Source organism: Columba livia, chromosome 5, assembly GCF_036013475.1.
Source record: "Columba livia isolate bColLiv1 breed racing homer chromosome 5, bColLiv1.pat.W.v2, whole genome shotgun sequence".
NCBI lineage: Eukaryota > Metazoa > Chordata > Aves > Columbiformes > Columbidae > Columba > Columba livia.
Window position 1 is genome coordinate 26782566 of NC_088606.1, and position 27389 is coordinate 26809954.

General features: G+C 36.2%; 1 protein-coding gene across 25 annotated transcripts in view; it reads right to left on the reverse strand.

The window, feature by feature from the left end:
• MIPOL1 (mirror-image polydactyly 1) overlaps positions 1–27389 on the reverse strand; it is a 193616-nt gene that overhangs the window by 109835 nt on the left and 56392 nt on the right. For all 25 annotated transcript variants that reach the window (XM_065064027.1, XM_065064026.1, XM_065064023.1 and 22 more), the window contains 3 exons: positions 17344–17473; positions 11766–11799; positions 11336–11506 (listed from right to left, as the gene is read on the reverse strand). In XM_065064027.1, the coding sequence (XP_064920099.1) occupies positions 11336–11506; positions 11766–11799; positions 17344–17473 (335 nt within the window). The remainder of the gene's footprint in view (positions 1–11335; positions 11507–11765; positions 11800–17343; positions 17474–27389) is intronic.

The window sequence follows — 27389 nt, forward strand, 5'->3', positions numbered from 1 at the left end:
ACTAAACCAGCTAACTAGGTAGATGAAAGCACAAAGCTCTGCAGATATGTCAGGGACAAGAAGTACTTTTAGAATAAATGACCTGAATCAGTAGTATTTGCTCCTTCTCCATGGAAGCAACATGCCTTTTTAGGAAACTTTTATACTAAAGATCACTACTATCTGAAAGCAATACCTGTGTTTTAAATGTCTGAGAAAAAGTGTGAAAACGGAGTAACTAATTAAAAATCTTCAAATGTTACTAAGAATTCAGTTTTATTTCTCACTGATACAGAGATCTAGGTAACAGCAAATACAGAAAATGTACATTTCAGACATATTTTCAAATTTCTCAAATGCATTGAAAAGTGGAATAAATATATTTTAAAAAATCAAGAAATTAATCAGCTTTGCACAAGCTTAAAATGAATCACACATAGAAGACAAAGACACTCCACAAATAAATGTTTAAGAAAGTAAACAAAAGCTCTGTAAAACTAAAACGAAACCACACATTTAGAAATTATGTATTGTTCAGCTTCAGTAACACTGAGAAACGCCTGTATGATTTTGGTACATGAACAAGACTTTTCAAATATTAAGTGGTGACTGAATGTGAAGATTTCACCTCTCTAACAAAATTTAGTTTTAGCTTCACTGAAGTGAAGCTTCACAGGTATTGATATGACCAGCGACCCAAATAGATGCACACTAGAGGACTGACCATGCAGCTTTGAATTAACAGCCACCTAAAAGCTTTCAGATATATTATTGAAACCCAGAAGTGCTTAAACCTAAAATCAGCTGCTTTTGATATGAGCAATTGCCAAGATTGCTCTCATTCAACTCAAAGCTTCATGGCAATTCCATCCCTCATGTGTGGAGGGTAGGACGCCCTAAGCAAAAAAAAAATTTAGAAAAACAGAAAGATAGAAGAATGTTATGACAACTTTCTGAAAGCAAAGTGATGGACCTGCCTGCCAAAACAAACAAAATGGGTAAATGTATGACTACTGCTGAGAAGTGTCTGGATACCACTGAAGACAACACACATGACATAAAGAGAACATGTAATGAGACACACAGCTGCTGGCTAGCCCTACAGTAGAAAGCAGGCTGATATGATTATTTGGCACAAGGGATTAACAAAGATTTTGCCCTTTCTGCTGGGAGGCACTGAATGCTTTCATTTTCACTGTGAGATTTTCAAAACTAGTTTTGCACACTGAGATTGAGTTAAAGTCCTAACATTTTGATTGTAAATGGGACCTCAAGAAATGATGCTTAAAACGTGCATGCAGATTGAAAAAGACTTTGTCTCAAAGCTACAGAAGATGAAGTAGGTAAACTCACAGAGAAGGCTGCTGTTCACTCCTGTAATGAACACAACCCAGCAGAGCTCTTTCAGGCAAAAAATAGTGAAATCTATTGTTTCCTAACATTGCTGGGATTTGTAATACAATCTCTGTCTGAGGCATGAAATTCCTCATCATGATTACAACATGACTTGGAAGGAAATCTTACCTGTTAGTGACAAGTCATCTTATGAGACAACTAGGAGCAAAGTGTTCATAGTAATTCTTCTAATACAGACCTTTACTCTTGTTTTTTTTTATTTCACTTTATGTTCTATCTAAAATACTCTGCAGATAGCAGAGAAAGGTGTTCCAGCCAATTAAGAAATAAACAACTCAGCATAACTGAAAGATGAACAGTTACTGCTGCAGAACTAGAGGTAATGTTAAAACTCTCCCCTCTCTCAGAAGACAGTACAAATTCTACATTATCAACAATAGAAAGTATACATTCCGAAGCATTACTGCATTGGCAGTACATAACTTCCTGCACCGGTACATTGAACCAATGAAATATCCTGTAGTTAACCACTTGTATTCTGTATTTCTGATAACAAATCCAGAATTGCAAAAAGTTGGCATGCTTTTATGATTTATTACTCTTCTTCATCCACTTATTTTCAACACAAAAGTTAACTATAAATCAGAATACGGTATTTTGTGCTGACTTTGTGCACACCCACTGCAGACTGAACAATAAATACTTTAAAAACACTACTGAAAAGAATGACAACAAAACGCTAACATCAGCACTAACAAGTTCTTTGACAACAGCACCTTGCAGTCACATGCAGACCACACACAACAGGAAAGTCTGTCCTTCATTTGCAATAGAGGGTAATGGAAGCTAATTTTTTCTTGTTCTCAAGCAACTCAGCTTGAAAAATAATTAACAGTGAATAAACAGAACATGGAAAAGAGGGTAAATCCTAGATACTCACCATCTGAAGCACGAAACAGTAAAGCCATACAACAAACAAATGGAGGCATACTTGGTGAACGAGACATAGATAAGTTAATGCTACTGTGAAATCTTCCTTTCATAAAGAAAATATTGATAGATTTTCTTGTTCTATTTTTTTTTTTTTCCACGGCCACAACTTACTTTAGACCAGAATATATAAAATAACTTCCTCAAGCATGAGGACTTCTAGAAATAGATTAATGCCTTCACAACCAAAAAAATAGTCACAATGTCCAGACCAAAGCAAGAGGAAAAACTGCTGTTGTGGTAACTGTTACCTGTTCATGTAAAACAACTAAAAATCTAGAGAGAAACTGAAGTTACAAAAATGTTTATTAAGTCCTGCATTTCAGCCACAATCACCTACCATTCCATTGAAAATGAGTAATCAGCTTATCATCATTACAATGATATTTCCTTACAGCCTCTGTTAGTGCCGGATCTTAGCTTCCTCACTCACCACCTCTCTTTACAGCTTAACGCACGTGTTGAATCGTAAGTCTGACTGTGGAGAGTATCTCACTGTTAGAAGATAGGTCAATATTTCACTTTAAGGATTCCGGGGAAAAAATGAACTCAACAAAATGCAGCTCCATTTATTCTTCTTAGCTCCATGTCCCACACTATTCTTAGTCAACTACTGATGTCCTAGTAGTGGCATGATCAGCCATACAGTTTGGCTGCTATTCTTTGAAGATATCTCCACTGTCCAATTACATCAAAACTTTTAATTTGTGTGTCATTTTATTTGTGAACTGTACTACTAGTTTGAGACCTATTTTTCCTTGAAGTTCATTTATGTTTGTGGACAGGTCCAAAATCTTCAGCAGAAAAGCCTGCATATAAAGTAGTCTAATTATTTTAAAAGTAAAAAAGTCAAATACAAACATACTGGAATATCTTCTCCAAGAACACTTATAGCATTTACTTCTCTTCAGCTACTTTAAAATATTTTTAGAAATCTTGTTCTCCTTCTTGAAGTCATCTCTCTCATTTTTGTCCTTAATTTCATGCAATACATTAGCAGAGCTTTAATGTAATTATTTTTTAAAATATTTTCTTGGATTAAATGGATTTTTTCCCTTTCTATACTTACAAATAATGAAGCTTTGAGCTTCTATCTAAAGTTCTGAATGACTCAAATATTTCCACCGAAGAAACAAAATTTGCATGCTACTTTTCACTGTGGGTGCTGTTTGCAATTTATCTAAGTTGCCTCTATTTCTTATGCTTTGTTTTGCATCATGGAGTGCTATCTGCGAGCATGAACTGGATTCCTTTTTTTGATAAAGCAAACTCAAAGATACACTCCAGGAATGCACCTAGTGCACTCTGATACAAATGTGTATTCAGCTCACAGGACTTGACTACAGCTAGTTCAAAGTAAACAACGAGAAACAAAAAAACCCAACATACACACACCCTGAAACATGTTAATGTGGATGTGAGACACTGAGAACTATTTCATACTCCAGATCCATTCCTATTTGGTCACAGTACTTGCTAATACAGACAATACGAAGTTGCAACTGTGAACATTCCAGAAGTGGCAATTGGGTAAAGGCAAGGAGGGACATGAACACGTAGGTCAGATACATTAACCTTTTCAGGCTCCACATTAAATATAAATACAAAAAAAATCTTGCTTGTCACCTATCAAAATAATTTTTATGCAAACTCATCTGGGTATCCAAAATAATATTTTTGCAGAAAAATTTCTTAGAAAGTTGCCTAAAAAAGCCAGCTTTTAATATGAAACACACATATGGATTTTTTTTTTTTTTTTTTAAGAAAATCAGAGATATTTTATCCAACAGATAAGCAAACTGAAATCTGATTCAACACTCAGTACCTAACTTGTAACCGTGACATGTTAAATACTGTGGAAAACTCACTTTAGGTACCTCTACAATAGTTCTCATACCTATAGAACTTACAGCATGCACAATGATTTAGTCTCCTCTTCAGAGGGAATACTATTTGAATTCTTCTTGTATCATATTGGAAGTTCGCTTTATGAGTTGTTGCTACTGAAGCAGGCAACCAAAAAGCATACAAAACATTTTTCCTCTCTTTCATCCTCGGGTTTTGACATTAAATATTTAAATTAATTCTAGAAATTGGTTTGGAAGTCTAAGCTGTGTGAACCTAGAGCTTAGCACCATGACAGATGAGTCAAATAGCAATTAATCAAACAAGCTTGCATTTAAATTTAGTGTCCTTTTCTAAGGGGTGAGGAGTTCCTAGGTACTGAAGAGAAGATGAATGTTCAACTGAAAATTGATTAAAGTTTACAATTAAAGACACAAAGCTTGATCATGCCCTCAAATACTATGCAGGCATGTATTTTCTGAATTCTGCACAACACACTGTTTGCAGAGGAACAACAGGTGATTTAACAATGCAAACAATGATGTGTCTCAGGGCATCATTCAGCCAAAACCTTATCGTAGTAAAAAGAAGACATGTATTATCAATTAAAATTTTGCTTCCGAAGTACAAAAAGGCAAATCGTAATCCCTTTCTTCAAGGAAACATTGCATTAACATTTATATATTTACTCATACTTCACATTCATGGACTAAATACAAAAATCCAGTATGAGAGCTCCTTAGGGTAATTTCCTTTAGATCCTCTTCTGCCTCCCAATAATGACCCACCAGCCGACCTGCACTCCCAGCTGTGAGAGGCATTAACTCAAACACTACAAGACTTGATGCAACCAAAGCCTCACTGAAGTCAAACTAAGGAATAATCTGCCAAATGCTCACTTTCACTAGTGAAATTCTGACTCCAGTGAAATCAAAGGGAGTTTCATGCCCTACTAACAGATACCTGCCTACAGAAAACCCTGTTACATCAATGCAAGAGACCAACTGACACTACAGACAGAGATGTGTAATGTCCCCAAATCTTCTCCTATCATCTTGTCTGAACATCTCACCTCTCCTCAGCTTTCTTAATGCCTTGAGAACCCAGAGTTACATACAGTGATAAAATTAAACAGATGATGATGAAAGATAAAACAGGTTTTATTCTTTTGGGGAATATTCTACACAAATCAGAAAACCCAGTGCAAGACATCAAAAGGATTCTGTTTAGCCAGTTTCCTCTCTATTTTAGTCTCCAGAGGACTAAAATTCCTACTTCAGAAGAAAAAAATACTTCATACATCTTCTGAATGTAGCCAAATATTTAGCAGAGTATTCCCCTGGAAAATATTCATGCTACAGCTAGCATAAATATATCTGAGGTAAAGAGTCAGAGCATACCTAATCATCTCAGAAAGTAAAGAATTATAATTTTCCAATCTGGGTTTGTTTATAGAAGAAGCAGCCAAGTAGGGAAGAATCTGCCTTTTTGTGAGATGCAAAGGATTCTTGATGCTCTTCAGCATAATTCCCAACAGTTTTACTCCATGCCTGACAACTACAGCAGTCCCTGGCTCTGTTTGGTGCTTTGAAAATACTGCAGTCAGTCAGATTCACTTCATTTATTATGAGAAGCAGTGAAGAAAACAAAGATTTAACCGTGTTCAGTATACCATGGGCTTCCTAAAACATGGATTTTGTCAAACTTTCAAAGGATTATCTTTATTTAGGTGCACAGGAAATGAAATGTGACATTATGAAGCACCATTCCAGTGCAACACAATCAAATGGAAAACTAATATTGCTCATCACAACAATTGCTTGTATAACTTGACTTTTTGTGATCTTTCTTCAGGATCCTTTTCTACTCAGTTTTACCTCCAGAGACGTCTGTGAAGTTTACCTGAGGACATTGATGTGAACACCAATAAAACTAACAAACATTTCTTCAACTCTTGTTTCTTTTCTCCCTGCAGTCACAGTGCAACTTTCATTGTTAAAACAATTTTTTAAATGCTATTCTATATTTTATTCAATATCCTTATTGCTTTCTCTCAGGACTTGGAATAAATTTGCAGGGCAAAAGAGGCATCTGGCAGACAGCTCATCTCTCTCTGTTTAACCATTCTGCTGGCAAGTAATTTCCCCTCACCCATTCATCTCCTACCTCTCAGAGAAAAGCAGTGCAAATAGGGCAACAGGAACTTGCTGTTGCCTGCCCAAAGAAACCAGCCATAAGAATGAACCAGCATGGTCCTTGGATCCTCAAATTACAATAAACATCCCCTCTACCTTCACTTCCCTCCTCAAATAAGCCCATGACCAAAATCATCAGTATCCCACAGCAGCTGCCTGATTCACAAACAACTGTGATCACAGTGTCCTACCTTTTCTCTTTGTGTTCCCAAATATCAGCAGGAAAAGGGAAAAGGTAGCAGGGGAAGCACCCTGGCAGAGCAGCTGTGGAGGACACTGTCAAATGTGCCCCTGCCAACCAATAACTTGATTGCTATCCTTAACCAGGAAGTATCAAGGGCTACCAAAACACAGGGTTTAAAACTGATCTGCTAATTCAAATTACTAAAAATAACATCCCAAACTGTGGTTTGGGTTGCAAAGGGGTCACGTTTATTCTAAGATGAGGCATTGTAACCCAACGCCTGAGTATTCCCCATTTAAGGGCCCAAGATCTGTAGGTTATTTTTTTCATTTACATATGCTTTTGTTGTTTTGACTCTTAACACAGCTCTGGAGTTTATAACTTCAATAAGACCTGTTCACTCATGTGTGTTGAGAAAGTCTTAATGCTCCGTGAATCACGGATAACACAGAGCTTTACACCTTATTTGGTGTAAAAGAAGGGCAATTGCTTGAGTAGAACGTAAGAAAAAGAGGTAGCAAGAAGTCACCTTGTTTTAAGTACAGACATTTATCAGTTATTAGTCATTAGTCGAAACTGACAATGTGGGGCAGTCAAGCATAGTGCTTCTCATCTTTGTTTTCAATGATGATAAAGCGCTGCTGCTGCCAAAGAGTGCTGCAAAATGGAGAAAGGTACTTAAACTTGCTTCAGATGAGCAACTGGGTGTATGCCAATTTTTTACATGAACAGTCATAAGCATGTTCCTGCACAGCAGGATGTGATCAAACTATTCAAAGCTGTAAAACCAGGTTTGCTTGTCAGTTTTGTTATTGCTTCAAGATTCGTATATTACAGATGATACTTTGCCACTGGTTTTCCTTAACAACAAATTCTACACCCTTAATATTTAAAACTCTGTATAAAACTGACAGTTCCCAGTTTAAAAAAAGATATTTACAAAATGGAAGCTAGGACTGAAAATATAACAAACACACTATCTTCTGAACTATAAACCATCTCTTATTTATCTTTTAAAAAGTCACTTCCTTCAAGTTGTACCAAATAAAAGGTCCCCTTCTCTAAACCAGAAGAAAAGTAATTGTAATGACTTACTCAAGTCCTCAGCTTCGGCTGCCAACCCTGTAATCACATTAACATTCCTGTCCATAAGGTGTGATGCAGTTAATAGGTTGCTAGTTTGAGACATTGCACTGTATTGCCTCCTGCTGGAAACCACTTCTTTAAATGTTTTATGAAGATCACACAATGTGACTATGCCATATGTAATCTTTATTAATGTCTGTCACTAATTGGATTACTTAATCAAGAAAGATTTTTGAAGAAAGGCAGACCTGTACCAGACCCAACTGCACAAATAATTTTTTCCCTGAATGGGTTAAGGCAAAACCACACATTATAGACAAGAAACTGATGTTTTATTTCTCATGACAGTCAGCAACTTTCTCCATTTTCCTTTCAGAGGATTAGTCATAAAACAGACTCGAGCTCCCCAGTATAAAACAATATCTGTTCACTAACAAGCATATCTTAGCAAATACAACCAAACAGTTGAGTTTGTTTTATTAAGGGGGTTGGTACAGGAGAAGATGGATGTCAATGTTTAGCCACGCTTTAGTTGTTTGTTTTTTATTCACTTGAAAATACATACGAAAAGTAGTATCAAATATTTGAGTTTATATCATTTTATTTGTTTTCACACATACAAAAAGTAGTTTGAATATTTGCTCAGCAATCTAGTGAATGATCTAAGATTACATACACATGCACAGCTCAATACAGTGATACAAGTGCTTCTATCTGCTTCCAAGTAAGATGTAGCATTCATGTTTGAAATCTCAAAAAAATATGCAGAGGTTCTTGGGTGATATGATTCAAGAAAAACCATTTTCATGACCTTTCTGAGACATGTACAGTGTTCCTCATATTTTGAAGAATAAAAAAAAAAAAAAAATTAAAGTAAAATTCAAATAGAAGAAGCACAAATAGCTAACCATTGTCAAGCACGCTGCAATAGAGATCCAGTTAAATGTAACTCAATGGTGTAACTACCAGAAAAAAGTATTGCAAAATTGCATTTTAAAGACTAGTTGAAAGTAATCTGTATTTACTTGTTCATAGGAAATACAAAGTATATAGAATGTCCATTCTGTAGGAACAGAATGGACAATGGACAATCAAAGCAATGAGTTTGAGCTGTGAAGGCTTTTGTGTTATTGTTTCTTACTGAGAAAAATCAGAAATCCTACAAGTAAACCCCCAAAAGCTAGATCCTACTTGTATTCACTGTGCTCAACTGTCAAATATCAGACCATTGTGAAGGAAACCATAAAAAAGAATAACAGCTGCAGCTTCATTAAACACAGGCAATCCAAACCCTTATTATCATATAGGCAGTTCTCTGCCATATGGAACTGATTATGGTGGTCACTCAAAGGACATTGCTGCCTCCAGCACCGTGCAACAGCAAGTAGGAACAGAGCAACATGGTGTTCACACAATATGCCATGAAGCATTTACCTTCCATTGCCCAGTGACCTCTGACCTTTAAAAATGCCTTTTCCAGAGGACAGCCACAGCACACTAATGGCTCACCCTATTCCTGCCACATCTCAGCTTGTTCTCATCAATTGCCCCCTCATATTTGATGTCACCTCCACCAAAAACAAGAACATTTTATCTTCCAGATGTTATGAACGCCTGAGGCAACCTCAGATCTAACTTCCAATAATTTGCATTTGATATGCTAAGGATATACATCCCCTGAATTATATCTAGTCCCTTTGTGGTCTAACATAGGAATCCCTCTCCTATTGTTCTTGCTGTTAGCACTGTAATAACTACTGCTATTGCAATGTTAACAAAAGACTACTAATAATTCTAGTACAGTACCAATTCCCAAGGAATCATCAAGTGAAAAATGCGGGTAGAAATGGTAGCTTTGATTCCAAAGACGAGTTTTCTAGATTCAAGAGTCACAGCCATAAAAGCACCACATACGTGAAAACACAGCACAAGATTAATAGAGTTCTATTAGTAATAACTAATTTAAAACAATGGTATTATAAGTTGCAAATGGTATCACAGCAGTACAGCCTTATACTGAATACTTACATTTTCATTTGGTGAGGATTTTTTTTTCCATTTATTTTTTCAGCTGCACTATCTACTTAACATTACTTGTGCTTCTTGCTGACAGGTCTAGAGGTGTCTTTGCTAGTTGTGGCAGTTGAGCCATTACCATATAAAAGAATTACCTTCATTAAGATTACTTGGAAAAGATTACTCCTTAAACAGGCAGCTTAAAAATCAATTCAGTTAAAATGTATCTTAAAATGCCCTACAACAACATTCTTCTGACATTCACAAAAGTTTTATGGTCCAAGCATGCCTGAAAGTCCACATCAACAAAGCAGCAAAAATGGACAAAACACAAATAAAAATATTAAAAGATCCTTCTCAGTTGCTGAAAGCTTTTATCTTATAAGCTGCTCACTTTTCAAATGCACTGTGCAATAAGAAGAACCTAAACTTGCGGCAGGACTGTTGGGTGTTTTCCAGTAGCTATGCTGCCCATCTTTATTTTAAAAGCAAAAGAAAGTAGACTGAAAAAGTTCCACCATTAACATCCTTTGCAACACATACTGAATAGACACACAAAAACCATTAAGCACCAGGCAGATGGGGCTTTCAAGGTTAAAGCAGAGAATGCAAAAACAATTATTGAAAAAAAGTGAAAAAAACAGGGTGTGTAGATGGGACTCTTTTACCAGGAGACTTCTCAATACAACATAAATTCAATTATCAACATTAACAATACCACTAAGGATCACAAACATGACTTTAAATCTAATAAAAATTGGTTAGATGTAGGATAACTTCGGTAACTCACATAAAAAATCTAAATTTTCAATACTGGAAGAGTCAGATGAAAGTTCTTGCCTGGGAAGAATACATAAGGAGTTTCATCCAGTCTAAAATCTTGTGTTTTCCCAGGAGACATATGCCCTACTTGGGCTGCGTCTCCCTACAGCCTGTTCCTATTGGGCTAAATTGAGGTTAAAAGCCAGGAAAGAAAACTGGGTATGGGGGGGAGGTGGGAAAAAAATAAAAACTCTTCCATGAGATAGGAAAAGCAAAGAGAGTCTCTTAATTGTGAAGAGAATGAAGACAATATTGTTCTGTAAAAACAGGAAATTGTAGCTAATGAGTGATCTGAGCAGGAAAAAGACCTCAAGTTCTCTCAAGTCATGTAGCAGAAGCACAAGACTTTGAAAGTCAAGGACCACATGCTGATTTTCATCTCCTGAATGTAAAGCAACAAATGGAAGAATTACTTGCATTGCTGCATGTGGTACCATTATCTTCCTTTAAGGGATATTTCTGCCACTTATAACCCTTTATAAATCCTTGAGTCCCAGTTAACTGTCAGCCGATGCATTACACGAATACGGCACACTGCAAAACTAAGCCCTTAATAGATTTTTATATTGGTCAAGACACTGAAAACTATATTGTTTTTAAAAAGGAGACAGCTAGTGATGAGATGAAAAAAATACGAAAATAACTTTTTTCATGAAATGCACTGATGCCATTTCAATGGGCAATACTACCATGAAGAAACAGTTGATCATTAATCAGCCATTTACTGCAAGGGGTCTTTTTGAGATTTTTAACAGAGAAAAGTAAAAGAAATAATTTTCTCTCCCAAAAGTAAAGAAGGAAAAAAAGAAAAAAGAAAAAAAGACATTTGCCATTGAGTGATTATATACTTTTAGAGACTTACTTGAAACAAAGCAGCATCACGTTGTTCTATTACTGCATTCATTTCCTCGGCTATTATTTTCTTTTTACGTTCTTTGGTCCTGTGTATTCGATTCAGAATTATAGCTCCATTCTTCAGTATATCTGTTCCTGTGTCTGCATTGTTTATTCTGTTCAGTAATTCCTGTAATGTCTACCAACAGCATTATATGTTAGTCAGACATGAAGTTTTAATATATTTTATTTAATATAGGGTTTTAATTAATAGGCACATGTGAATTGTAAATTGACTGAGTGAAGTTATTGAATTTTCATATTGCAGCAAAGATGTACATTATTAGTGTGTCAATTCTTCTTTTTCCCACATCTTAGTTCTTGAAACCCACTCAATTGAACTTAAGCCTCTAAGATATAAGACTGACATCAAGAAATCTCCTCAGAGAATGGCTTACCATGTCATTTTCTTCAGGGTTAATATTTTCTAGCCTAGAAAAAAGGGACACAGAAAGCCTGATCAGTAGCATTTCCTTAGTGCAGCAAAATGAGTTCGCTTTTTAAATCTTTAGAACCTCAAGTAATTTCATTCTACTAGTCTTTAGAGTCAACCATGACACTGAACATATTAAAGTGCCACCTGCTCGACTCCATCTTTCAATAATGCTCCATATCTTCAGCACTGACTTCAGACTGTTAAGTTATTAATGTTTACTGCTATATATGACTACAAGGATCAATTGTTCATATGTGCTTAGATGAAGAAAGTTCCCCAGTGATAGAAATGACTGATGCTCTTATTTTATTTATTTCTGGGCTTACAACTTTTACTTGACGTTGTATTTTTGTTATTTTTACTACACCCCAAACGAAACAGGACAGGAATTTTCCAGATAATTTTTTTGGTTTTCATTTTAAAGTCATTCTTTTCCACCTCTCTTTTCCAAAATGAGGAAAAAAATATAGTTGAAGTTTCCTTAAAAATATTTTGATTTTGTATCTTGCATAAAATAGCAAGCTAAGCCAATTCTCTGCAAGGCCATTATTTAATTCTGTAACAACACTCCTCCCTTTCTATTTCAACAGAACATATATTGACCTGTCAAATACAAAGATGATACAAGGAATTTAGTCATACAGCATTGAACAGGGGCTGTGCAAAAGCAGTGAGCGATAGCACAAAAATCTACTAAATGGTATAGTATGCATTTTATTTTACCTAAGGTTAGTGATATGGACAGCATATTATTTAAAACACTTATGTGTATTTTAAAATGGAAGAGACCTCATTTCTGGATAAACAAGCATATTAAAGTTACCTTACCACTCCACTACTCAGTGGTGTCTTTGGCTAAAGGTAGGTCTGTCACTAGATATTTTAAAAGACATAGTACCATTAAACATCTACTAAAAAGCAACACACACTTTTTCAACAGTGCTGTGACAGGTACTGCTCTGAAGTCAAGATTTTAGCTAGCAAACATCACAGAGCACTTGACAGCACACTAGCACCTTCTACATTAAAGCATTAGTTTTACCAGTAACAGTACATAAGGTATAGTAAATTAACCAGTACAGAAATTCTTTAAATAAAAAAGAAATTATTCAGAACGTACTACCGGTGTACAACAGCTGGTATATCTGGAATTCACAAGTAGTAAATACTCCAACATATACAGGCAGCACCAGAACTAAACATAACAAAGTAACAGCTAACCTTTGCTAGGTTTGACTTGTATTCATAAAGTAACACAAACCATAAAATAAAAAACATACTATAAGTCCAAATTCTCAGAACTAGCTCCTTGAGTCCTTGTAGAGTTCCTGTTTTAGATTTTTACATTGCTCTAAGTGTCACTTCATGTGGGACTTAAAAATGGATCTCCAGCTAGTTTGTATTCACAATGAAAGGAACGGTATTTGTCAAAGTAAATTAGCAGGACTGACCCCAGCTTCTCCAGAGGACTTCTACCCTGCTAAAAGTGTGGGTCAACAAAATCATCCAGCCGACCAACAGGCTGGGTAAGCAAGAAGCCTTAGGGAGAAATGGGGCTGGGAAAAAGAACAGGAACTTCCACTAGAAGTGTAGCCCTTCAGCATACTCCTGCCACAAGGGATCCGTCTGTAGGTGTACATACACCTCCTTAGGTGACAGTATTTTTTAAAAGGCAGCATCCAAAGCTGTGCATTTTCCGTGCTGCCTTTCCCTGTGCTGTGCACAGGCAATAAGTGACCTTAGATCTCTCGTGATTTTAAACAGCAGTAACCAAGGATTCCTTGTCCCCATATTTCTACACACATTCTGTTAACGTAATACCTAAGGCCAATAGGACTGAAAGTATTTTGGTTGTTAAAGTTAAATAGTGGCAACAGAATATCTCCAGCTGCCAATTTAAAGAAAGCATTAAGGCGTTTGAAAAAGGTTGGCAGGATGTTCAGTATTGCCCTCTTGTAAAGATCTGTGATTGGAGTAAGTCCAAAGCAGATGGAAGGAATGACCTGTGCTCTAAAACTCAATGACTGTGGCACATGTAGCCAATATTCTTAAAAAAAAAATAAAATAAAACAAAAAACCTTTACATGCTTCACACCTGAGACAGAGAAATTGACCTTTTGAACAACCAGGATCAGGGAGAAAATATTAAGTGTGGCAATTGGAAAGTTCCAACTTTCCAGAAGAAACTAAAAATTTAAATAAAATAAATCAAGTCCCTGATGGCTCATCTCATCATCTCTGCTCCTTTCAAAGGATTAGCGGAGTGGTAAGGCAAACTCTAAAAAAGTTTTAATTCACACACAGTAATAAACTACTTATAATAAAGAAGTTGAGAAAAGTCATTTCCTCATGGGGTTGACTCTGCTTCTGAGAAAGCAGCACCTCAATTTGACTCTTCTCAGTCACAGTCCTGGCTTGTTCTTCCCATTGCAAAATGACAGGCATCCAGATATAGAAATGCATGTTTGCACCTCAGCTCTGATGTTATCACATGTTCTGAAGAGCCTGAGTGCTGGAGCCAGGCTGGTGTTCCAGGTGTTTGCAAGGCATGCAGTTGCATGAATAAGCATCCTGTAAGATCAGAATAAGTGGACCAGAAGAAAAGCAGCTGAGCCTGATGGAGGCAACTTGCCTTCTTGGTTCTGTAATACCCAGAGATTTCAAAAATAGTAAAGAACTTTCTTGAAAAAGAAAAACAACACCCCCCCAGCCAATAATCACAACATGAAATGTTTCCCTGTACCATACCATTACACTTTCTGGAAAAAATATCACATTGTCCAGAAGGTGCTGTCACATAGATGACTGCTATGGATCAGGGAAGAGCTATGGTTAGCTTGACCCTGGTCAGGTTGCACTAATGGATGCAAATCATTGTAGGCTGATGTAATACTGAATATAAATTGGTGGAGTGGAGCAAGATATCTTTGAAGTTTCTTATGTTGTCTGATATGGCTTAAGAAATTCCTATCAAACTTGCAGTTTGGTTGAATGAGTAGCAAGGTGTTAGGTAACAGTTGCACTTCATAATCTTAAAGGTCTTCTCAAACATAAACAATTCTATGATTCTATTCTATGAGTCCAAGGTAAGGAAAGAGGCAGATATTAAGACATTTGATGTAGTGAACATGATGACTACTTTAACATAAAGAATCCCCTTTCAGAGGATTACATATGGCAGTTAATGCCCAGTAATTCATTACCATTAAGTACTTGCTGCATGGATGATAAACAAATTTTAACAAACAGTGGAAACAAACAATGCTTTTGGGCTCTCTACATTTGTGGCTTTGTCAATTAGGATTTTTCTTTTACTGCTCTGATGGCTGACATTAAAACTATCAATGAAAATAAAAGCATGTAACATTTTTCAGAAGCCTTCAGCAACATATTTGTAACCTATGGGAGGCATAAGCCTGCTTGGGATCTGCCTAAGGATTTTGTTCATGTCCGGGATGCCCTCAGTGACAGGTCCCACAGCACCCACCGACGATGTGCAAGACCTGAGTGTGACTCTTCCAAACAAGCTGCCATTGCCACAGTCAGTCTCTGTAATGCAGAATGGGAGACCCTGGAAAATACTGGACCTACGATCTTACAGTACACATGGAGCCTTGGCAAGGACAATTCTTCTGAATTAAATTGGTTTTGATCTCAGTCCTGTGTCCTGATGTTGGCTGTCATGACAGCAAATAACACACAGGAGCCTGACCCTTGCAGCACATACAGGAAGAGATACCAGCTACAGACAATGGATCACTGGTTTAGGCAAAGATGAACACATATCAGGTATTGAACCAAGCGTAGCTGGCTAGCCCACGGCAATTTTTACCCGTGTTGGGTTGGTTTTCTCCATAGGGAAATATATATATAAATATATATATATATATAAATTCTAAGACTGTGAATGGCATCAAGGTATCATGCCTCTTTATAAAGCATCAGAAAGAGCACTCAAGTGGATGACAGCAGCAATAACTGCTACTCTCTAAAAGATAGAAATAAGTTATAATAGCTTGCCCCCAAGCTATCAGCCAAGGGAGTTACTGACCCTCTACTTGGAGTAAGTACCATTTTTGTCATTATCAGTGTATCCAGTGCCTTCTGCAATTACATTCTTTTGGGGAAGGTAGTGCGCACATTCTCCCAGAAATAGAATTTCTTCTCTTTTCTCATCCTTCTGCTTAGAATAGAGTTGGTCTTCCAGTACATGAGTGAAGCAGACAAAAGGGGGTGAAGGGGAAAAAAGCGATGGTGTTCTGAGGGATTCATGTTTAGCAAGACCTGCTACATGTGTCTATGGATTCCACTGCTTAAAAAGCAATATGTCTCTCACACATTTAATAACCTGTTATTTCTTCCAGAAACCCAAAAGTCATTGACTAGGTCTGCAAACCAGAATAATTAATTTGCTGCAGGACTTGAGCTCCAAAGATGTTTATGCTAACAGCTTATGCACAGAGTCATTTGATGTTTGCGGCCATACATAACTTTCCTGCTTTCTTAACTCTTGGAACGTACAAAATTAGAAGAGTGACGGAAGTAATTGGAAAGATTAGAGTAAGGCTCACAGCTACAATGTGCAGATTATTATAATTTATTTAGATAGCATTCTCTGGCCTTACCTACAAAAATATTCAAAATAAGAAGACTGGTTTTCTGTCAGAGAGAGGAAAGAGTGTTCTTAGTAGAATCAATTATTTAAAACATAATTGCCTGCCATTTAGTTGACTAATGACTATTCAGTCTCCTACCACGAAAAACTTCTGTTTGCTTTGTATTTCTCTTGGCAGAACAGTAGGAGAAATTCCTTAGCCACTCTAGACTTTGGGAGACTACTCTTCGGGGGACTATCACACACAATAACCAAGATGATCACAACTTGGAGAGAGAAGGATAGGTGAACTGTACCTTCAAAGCTGCCTATACCCTGAAGTGAGAAAAGAAACTGTTCTTGATCTTCCTCTCCCACCTTGACAGTTTAGTTTAATATGAGACTCTCTATTTCTGTTTTGTTAACATGGCATACATTAAACTCTATGAAGTATTAATTATATCCTTATTGCCTCACAGACTGCTCCTATGCTAAAGATAAGAAAAAAACATATATTTTTACTACATCACCCACATCATTAGTGAAATTTTTGCTGAAGGAAATGTCTAGCGGGCTTAAAGGCTTGATTGATTTCCTATACATTGCAACTTCTGACTGACATTCTTGTACTCCGTGTCAAAAGATCCCTGTAAAATGTCACATTCATCTTATTAATCCCTGAATAAATCAATACCAAAGCTTTTGATTATATTTTTAATTGTTGTGATTAAAATTATTCACCTTGTTGTGAGTCTCCAGAGAAAAATGTGGTCTTATAAGATGGCTAACAAATTAATCAATAGCACAGTTAGACTAACACTAGGTTAGTACTTCATCATAAAGAAGTTTGTGCTAAGCTTTCCTACATAACCACTGTTGAGCAGTTTATGATAGTCACAGAATGACCCAACAACCTTTTTGCACAGGGCAGGAAATGTAGACTTACTCTTTGAGAGACTCTTCTAAGCGCTGGACTCGTAGAAATGCTTCATCTCTCTCTTCATTGGCTAACCTAAGCCTTGCCATGACAGCCTCATCACGTTCCCGTTGAGCAGAATAAACTTCTTCCACCAGAGCTGCAAAAGTAACCAGTGTGTTTAACAAACCAGTTTGACAAGGAAAGACATTATTAGATGCACTTATATGGTCCTTTGCTAGTATTTCCTAAAATCAACATTTCTCTGTCGGCCTCGTTTTACTCCAGGTAAGGTCTATATTGCTCTTCAGACACAACAGTAAATTGCTGTTGATTGCTAAAATTAATACTTTAAGGGAATGAAATAAAGCTACATGTTTTCAAATTCACTCCAGGTATAATCAAACAGGGCAAGGAAGTGAATTTGCTTTGCATTTTGAATACTCACTTAATGGAAAAGTAACTCTTTAAGCTCAGAATCATATGAGATGCTTGTATATTTCTTCTAGAACACAGAGTTAAAAGTAATGATCCACTAAAATGACTTCTACCATCACACTGCTTCCTATCAGGGCAGCACACTGATATTAAATATTAAAAATTCTAATATTTTCATAGTCTGTCTCTGCTATCACAAGAGTGGCACAGCTGGCATCTCTCCTTCTCTGCCAAGCCTTTACTTTATTGTGTAATATAGTGTTATATTATCTGTTACGGCATACACGGACCTTGGAGCATTAGGTGCCAATAAACTAAGATTTACTGTCTATCCTTGGGAGCAAACTAACACCTTCAAGCCATTCCTCATCCCGAGCTTACGTTTTCTTCCTGCCTCTCCCCTGTCAATATGTCTAACACCATCTCTGGCACACCGCCAAAATCCTTACCTCGCCCCTGCCTCCACTAAAATCTTTATTCATACTTTCATCATTTCCCTCTGCAATAGTACAAATCTCTCCTTACAGTCATCATAAAACCTTTCAGTTGAGATGTCTAGGGACTTTCAGGATGCCACAGTAAGACCGCTGTCTCTCCAAGACAGAGGACTATATCCTCTCTGATTGTCACAGGGACCTGCAAAACACTCAGCTGAACTCTGTAGGTTCCAGAGTTCTCCATGCTTCCCTTCTAGTCTGCCAACCTGGTGTTTAGCCAGTCTCCAAACACCATACTACAGTCTCGTTCAAATTTTGGCATTTATTTCTCAAGAACTATTTGTATTAAGCCATTGCTGCTGGACTTCCTTACCCCTTTCAGAACTCCCTGCTCCTCTCTGAACCACTGCTTAAGTCATTAAGTTAAGATCTCAAAGAAAGGCTTCCTCCCTGTTCACTTTAGCCTGGAGCTTTTATCCCTCCATTCTTAGATCAATTGACGTCAACTTTGTTGCCTTTATAGGTTAGTTTATGTTTACTTCACCTTTGTACATTATTGAACAAAAACTTCATAGTGTGATATGACATAAAACACTTTATGGGACAATAGAAACACAGTAGTACATTTTAGTAGCAGCTATATTGCTGGCATAAAATACATTTTTTCAGTACTGAAAAAACTCAAAACTCCCCAGCCAACCAAAATACAAAGTGTTACGTTTCTGTACAGTTCAGAAGCAGTTCAGATAACCAGGGATTTAAGAAAAGTGATAAGATGAACAAAAAAAGAGTCTGTAGAGATGAATTAGGAAGATGTTCAAGGTAGGAAAGCTATTCTCTTGTCCCCAAGCTGGGGAGAAGAGTGTTACTGAGGAGTAGGGAAGCATTTTTTGCAGGTCTAGAAGAAGGCTGCAGGATAACAGCAGACTGGATAAATGAAGACAGGGAAAGAGTAAATGTTACTTCTGGAAGTGCAGTCCCTTCTCTCACAAAAATCTGCAGAGGAGCTACAAGCCTAGTTATCAGGCTGGATTTAATTCTCTTCTATTTGAGTATATACTTGTTCCATAAGTAGACTGTATTTTTGTCTTGAAGATCTATTTCCCCTGTTCACAACAAGAAAGCTTTGCTTGACATGGAATGGAAAAACTAAGGCATGAGTAAAACAGCTGCAAAACTGCATGCACACAGATTGGTGGTCAGGAATAAGTTTGCAGCACTTGCAGAAAATAAGTCCAATATTTGCAAAGGCAGGTGGCTCAGCAAGAACAAGTTGTATGAGGCGGGCCGTGCGCTTCAGCTCACCAGGCTTTCCCCTGGTTTGCTGAGATCTGTGATGGCACGGAAAGCAGTGCTTCAGCAGTGACTGCCTGGGTAAACTACAGTGCAACTGCTTTGTCCTGGTTGGATCTGGAACACACAAGCAATTTAATTCTTATGGTAATTATTATCTATCTGTACCTTAACATATTTGTTTACTATAGCTTTTCCAGTAAATTACATCAGGTTATCTGGCACCATGCCAGGGACGCTAGACAGAGAATGCTTTCCATAATGCTGCAAGTGGAAACTTTATGCAGTTTTCATAATGAAAACAAATGCTGGAATGAACAGAAAGCTGTCCAAAATAACTGAAGATTTGGCACTTATTACTATTCTGGGGTTAATTAATTTCCAGATTAGTTAACTTCTTTCCGGTGTCTTTGTGTGCATCCTTTCTTCTGTCAGACAATATCCCCACATCAGCACAGAAAACCACAATTTTGATGACAGCTACAACAGATCACAACACAGAGGCACAATGTTTTGGCATATCTAATTCTCTTTCTGCCTAACTATAAGCAATGGTAATAATAACTATATAGGGGCTTTTTAAAGCAGATTATTGTTTATTTGTCCTTAAGGAAAGTAATGTACATACAACAGTACGAACATATTCAGAAAAAGAGATCTTTTAAAGTTACTTAAATACCCTGCTTATCTCAAATCTTACCATCCTTGATCACAGTCCAGAGGCTAATTGCCTTGAACAGTGAACCCTTCCCCCACACAAAGGTCCATTACAAAATGCTGCCTTTTAACTATTAGCTGTGGAAAAGTGACTTACATTGAGCATTTCTTTCTTGTTAGTTTCTTATTCTTCCATTAAATTAAGCCATTGGAATAAATATCCCAATGACCAGGTTCACCAACTACAATAAAAAAAAATAGTAGTTTCATATCTATTACAAGTGTTTTGCTTTTGCTTCTATTTCTTAAAAGTAATATTGCAAGTTAATTTTTTTAATCTTAAAACTGACTAGGCAAAGTGTATAAAATAATGTAAATTGCCTGTGTGATAATCTATGTTGAAAAAAAGAAAAAAAAAAAGGAAAAGCAAGAAAGATACTTAGCTACCCAGTGTTTTAATACCATGTAGCAACACTGACACTGCCCACAAGAAATTACTCATTTAAAAAAAAACTTAAAGTCTTCATCTAACTAATTTTAATGGTCTACAGAAGGCTAACTCACCTGATCCCTTTACCAGCCACAGCTCTGCTGAAGACATTTAGACATTTCTGTTATCCAATGCCTATACATTTCTGACTCTATTTAAAATAATCTTTGACCAGATCCTTTTTCAATACTATATGGAATATTATAACAGTTAAACAATTGCAGGTAGTCGGAAGTATGATGTTGTTAACAATAACATTGGCCATTCAGATTGACCTATAGATGAGTCACAAGTAAAAGTTCAGGACCATAAGGATCACAAGATTCCTCAAATAAGCCACTGAAATACACATGCTTTGGGCTGCAATGCAGCAGCAAACCAAAACATTTGCTGTCATATTTAGGAAATATGTGAAGTATAAGCTGTCCAATGAAAAGTCTACGAGATAGAGTGACATAAAAATCCTCCTCATTAAAAAGAGTAGAGTATGCAGATTATAATTCCTATGCTTCTTAAAAATGCCAGGCAAAAGTTAACTGAGAATACCAAGTCAGGCTGCTAAGTCCTGTTCAATACATGGCATACCCAGCAAAACACCAGCCCCATGCTGGCACACCGACTTGGTGCCTGTTTCAGTGAAAAAAGTGATCCAGCTACTTAGTCACCAACTGCTCTGGTCGATACCACGAGGTTTTTCTTGGAGACCTTCCAATGGCACAGCAACCAACCCTATCCTGTTTATCTTGAGGCCTGACCAACAAGAAATACAAATTCTCATAGAACTCATGTTTCAAGCAAGAAAATGACGCACAAAAATGAAGTATGAATAGTCAAGTATTAAGGTAAAATGAATTGTGTTATTTACTAATCCATATACATACAATGACATTGAAGAGTTAAAACATTTAAATCCCCTACCGCTAAATTAAGAAAAAAGGATTATTTTCCAGTGTTTGCAAACATTGTAATATACACAAATATGACATTACTATTTAGTTGCATAAATTTAATTTGCTTTAGAAAAATTTAATAACATCTTTCTCCTCATAACTAAACGCCCTGCATACTCTAAAAGAGCTATTTTAAAAGAATCATTATACTAAACTCATCAATTCTAAAACATTTTTAGTTTTTAGTACAGAAAACAATTGTAAACAGAAGAGCTTTTGTAAGATAGCTAGCTATTACAAAGTTCACTTAGAAAATCAATATAGCATTTTAGCTGGAATTTGCTCATTAAACACCCACAGCTCTAATGCAAATTATGATGGAATGAATAAAGCAAATACATATGCTTCTTTCTTTTTATTAAATGTAAAATCTACTGTTAATTGCATCTGGTATGTCATATAAACTTTTCTCCTTAACTATTAAATGGAAGCTTTTACAAAAGTCATTAGAGATTCTCTTTCTTTGACTTGTATAAATTTCAATATTTGTTCAGTAAAGGTTCACAGCAGTTAAATTACATTAACAAATATTATTAGCTACTATGTAAGCCAACTAAGTAAAATACTTATATTGCAGGTAAAACAAATCAATGGGTGTTTACAATAATATTTGGATATGTCCATTTTAAACAAGCTTATCAAATATCATGTAATTCTTAGTCAAATGAGAGAGACTCAAAGTAGGTTTTTTCTTCCCAAATACTCAAATTTGTTTAGTAAGCTAATTGTTTTCTAATATGGGCAAAAGTAAATATGAAGAAGATGAACCATACAGAGTATGAGTTTACAGAGTCAGAGCAGTGTACATATTTTCTTAGTTGAACCTGATTCTTTCAGCAAACCTATCTTCTACACTTCTTAAACTACCTTTAAAATACAGCGGTAGTGAGAAGGTGTGTTGGAAATCAGTCTAGTTTAAACAGTGGTTCATGATTTTCCAAACACCACAATTGTGGGGGAAGGGAAGGAAGCACGGTTCCCAGGAAAAAATCTGTTTGCTGATTTCCTAGCAGTCTTCTGTGTAAATAAAAAAACCTGAATAGCAGAGGCAAGAAGGAAGAAATTGTTACGATTTGAAACACCTACGGCGGCAGAAATCACTTCACATTACTCATTAAAAAATGTAAAATCCAAATATAGGACAGATCTTATAAGTAAAAGAGATCACCACCCACAGCTCTACCACAGAAGATACAGTAAATATTACGACATTTATAACACTGTAACAATTGGCTATCAAGATAAGTCAGTTTTACAGAAATGACAACAATATTTTGGACTTTTCAAGGTGTTTGAGAGTAACAGAGGTGATGAAATACTGCTTTTGGCTTTGGACTACATGAAAAAAAGTGATCAAAGAAATAGTACGATTAAAATTTTGCTAATAGTTTTTGTAACAAGCACTAGTTATAGTGATCAGTTACTTCCCAGAAAAAGACATGGTGAGGAAGTTTTTCTGTTAATAACAATGTATTGTTGCAGAAGGTCAGGGTTTTGCAGTTTAAGATTTAGTATTCAAGATCAGTGGTTGCTGAACAGTAAGTGACTTGGGATTTTCTTTGGCATTGATTCTGGTACATTCAACGTAATTTTACTAGTTACTTGCACCATTTGAGCAACAAGAAATACAAATGTGATTGTATGTTTTTACAAAAAAGCCTCTTAGTATCTTAAATATTTAAGAATTGACTGAAAGAATAATAATTAATGACTCAAAAAAACCTTTGATGCATGATTCGACTTCTGTTTCACACAGTTATAGAGCTCTAACATAGGACTGAATGTTTAACTCAGGCGGAAAATAAGGCAAAGAGTATTTTCTACCTTTTGGAGATGTATATTATTCCAAAGGAAAGCAGAAACATGAAAGAACTTGCTTGGCTGAGTCCCACTTGGAAGACTCCTGTAATGAACTTCTTGTTTGTCTTACATGGTTACTTCCATGAAAAAACTCAGCTGAAATTTATCCTACACAGAGGCTTAATCAAAGCTTTTTGGGAACTTTTGTTGTGTTTTCACTTTGGATTTCTGAGTAGCAGCTACACGAATGTGAGGCATTAGGGAAGTATACTGGGAAAAGAGGTTCAATGATTACCTGCCTTTTCTTTTTAATCAGTTTTCCCACTCTTGCCCATCCTTGCTGTGTCTCTGTCTGTCTAATCACAGAAGGACTTGGAAACTATCATTGCCATTTCCAGATAGACTGATGTTATGAAATTTCATTTAACCATATGGATATATGCTTGTATTCCTTACAGAAATACAAACATGTATGTATTCGTTATCCAGTCATTTTAGAAATCAAAATCCTCTGGGATCTCTTTCTGCTAGATTTAATGGCTGTGTTTGTGATTCTTAAATAAGAAGTCAATCTTATCATAGTCAAATACACAAACAAAAAAACCTCACTCAGATTTATTGCACTTCTATGAAAGACCTTAGAATGTGTCATTAATTTGTTTCTGCACATACATGTTACAAAATGCAGATAATCCCTAGAAATGTTCAAAGCCTAAGGCCCTTACACAGTTCTCATTCAGTTTAATGGCAAACTACCACAAGCTCCAGGGCTGACTGTCAACTTAAAAATAGTGCTGAAACGTTCTATTATGAAACACACCACTTAAGTTCCTAGCTCTTTTTCTGAAAGCTACCATTCACTTATTTTCAGTTATGACTTATAACTGAAAAGTAAAAGCAAAATAGTGATAAGAAGAACACAGGAAAACTAGATAAGAGTTTTCACTAGTCTATACCAGCAATTATAGACTACAAGTCATTTACACCTAAATGTGACTTTATAGATACAGCAATCTGAACAAACACTGATAGAACACAGTGACTTCTTTATTGCTTTGTGTTTGTTGTATGTATTTAGTGCACAGCGTTCATTTGCTCCTAAATTTCCAATACTATAAACAGAGCATTCTTTATAAAAGGCTAAAGTTGCTTCGTGGCAGCTCTGCATAGGGTTTTCTTTGTGTACTCAGATTCCAATTCAATTAAAAAAAATATAAAGTGGGAAAGAATAGGAGAGAGCATTACACACAGACCACAAGGCAGTTCTTGTGAAAGCCAATCCCTGTACAATACTTAAGCCCCTGCTTCTAATACACTAAACACAGCTGACTTCAAAATTCAAACCATGACGCTGTTAAACTTTTCCTTTTTCAGTGAATAATTGTTGATACCTGAATATTTACTTTAGGGAAAAAAACCCATAAATGCTGCATTGAAGTTTGCAAGTTATAATTTGACAGATTAAAGAAAAGTTTTTGTAATACCCTGAGAAGTAGTTTATTTGCAGACCTTTTTATTCCTGAAAAAAAACAAGTTCTTTATGTTCATCTAGCACCATCGAGGGGAAGAGAGAAGGACCAGTCTAATCACAAAAATATGCAGAAGATACTGGCTCGCTTTTTACACACAAGCTCCACCCATAAATAGCTTAGTAATTTACTTTTTAACCTAGGCCAGCACTTTGCATACTGTACCTCACTGAGCTGCATGCAAGTTTTTTACAATCAACAATTTTGACAATCTGAAGGTAAAATTATATTATTTCAAATTAAACTGTTAAAAATTAAGCCAAAATTTTCTCAGTCACAACACCCCCCGCCTTGTTGTTTTGGGGTTTTAAATTTTTTTTTCTCATCCTTTAAATGGCCTGTCTACCTTTCCATACAGAGGATTCAAATCCTACAGTTATTTTCAAAATTCTGTTATCTACCAGAAAATATTTTGAAAATATATTCAGGAACTAGTTTTGCATAGTGAAGCATTAATAGGACAAAACCCCTAAGAACTATATAGGCTATATATACAAATGAATTATGCACAGAAAACTGAGTTAGAGAAGTATATGCATTACCTACTTAAACAGTAAAATATCTTTCATATTTAGGTTTATAAACACAAGGGTTGGGAACTATTGAGTTCTTTTGGCTAAAGCCCAATATTGGCCTTATTTCAGTTTAATTGGAAGAGGATCTTGAATTCATCTTCTCCATGAGATATCAGGAACCTGGATTTCTGTTTGTACCAAAGGTTAATAAGAAATGTGTCTGCAAAAGTCAAACAGCATTAAATACCAAAAACTGATTATTATTCTGCAGGAGTTGTTCTGTCATTCATAATCTCTCCATGCTCCAACCTTCCACAGCTAATCTTTAATGGATGACATGCAAGAAAGAAAAATAACATCTAAAAAGGCACTCTAAAGTGAGCTTTGAAGAAATGGAAAATACTTCTCTTCTGTGCTGAAAGTTATTGCCACCCAAAGTTTATTACTGGCAAGATTACTTATTTCCTCTTACTTTATGGGATATTAAATCAAACTAACTCTAAGCTAACAGCCACTTGGATATTTGTCTTCATTTTTGCTATTAAAACTACTGCACATACATTCAGTAATTATTTTTCAAGTTAATTTAGGAAACTTCAAATAATGTTCATGAACATTTCCACACCATATTCAAGAATTCTAAAATATCACAAATGTTAATTTTCAACACTTTTGTAAGAACAGCCGTGAAAAAAGAGTCTTCATTGTAGATATATTGCCAAAGCTTCCAAAAGACTGAAAGCTGTGTAACAGATATAACAGATAAAACTGCTTTCCCTTTTTTTCCACACTATATTGCCTGTCACTACCCTGGTCTTTCAGAGAGCATCTGCAGTATGCTAACACAGTTGTCAGGGATTAAAGGTGGTGTGCAACACCTAAGAAACCTAGAAGGGCTTGACTCAATCCACTTCTTCCTGTTGAGTTGACTTTAATTTTAAAAAGTATTCAGTTTTGGCAACATTGTTATTAGATATTGGCACATTCACCCCTCCCCCCACCCCCTCGACAGAATAGCCCTTGCTACAGAATAGATTTTAAAAGAAATATTTTTTATTCCACTTTCCTTCATAATTATTCATAGTCCCAACACATAGCACTGTGATAGGGACAAAAATATTCCAAGAGCTGATGCCAACTTTTTGCAGTAATGGTGGGAGTTACTGTGAGAAGACTAGGACTTTGATATTTTTTCCAGTCTAAAGAGGTTACCACTATGCTCTACAATCCTCACTTAACACACAATTAGCTCTTTCCTCTAAAAGTTCCTATATATCCTCTGTATTATTCTTCTGTTAGGCAAAAGTGAAGTCACTTATTATGTCCATCAAAGGTGAGATCTGCTGTCTCTGCTAGTTCTTTCGAAGACTTAGTTCTTTTGAAGACTTAATCCTTTGCAATGCCTCCATCCTTTCTCTTCCAGTCTGTTCTCAGAAGATGTGTGCTCCTTTTCCCTTTCCCTTCCTGCAGAATGCACCCCTTCCCTTTTCTGTTCAACACGTGAACATTCTGCAGTCCCGCATTTCAAGATTTGTCTGTTCTTTATGCCCAGTTCACATGTGGCGTTCACTTTTTTCCTTTCATTATCCTAGTCTCAGTTCTTTTATGATGTGCTCTTCCCTTGATTTTCCCAGTGTTACCTACACCTCTGTTCTCCTCTTCATGATGGGGGGGGTTGCAACTAATGGTACCTTCTGGCATTGGCTTATAATGAAAGGAAATCCAGCAGAAGAATAATGAAGAAACAGCAGGAATGTGTGGCAACTATGACTGCCAGAAACAATCGTGCCTAATGCTTTAAAGCCTGCAACCAAAACTATGAATTCCATAATTTTCCTCACTCATTACCAGACACAGAGATAGGGACCCAAGGAAGTTCTAAAATACATCTCCCAGGATAGTAAAATTTTAAAATAAACACCTTCTGAAAATAAGTTATTTACTGCACACAGTATAAAACATTCTCT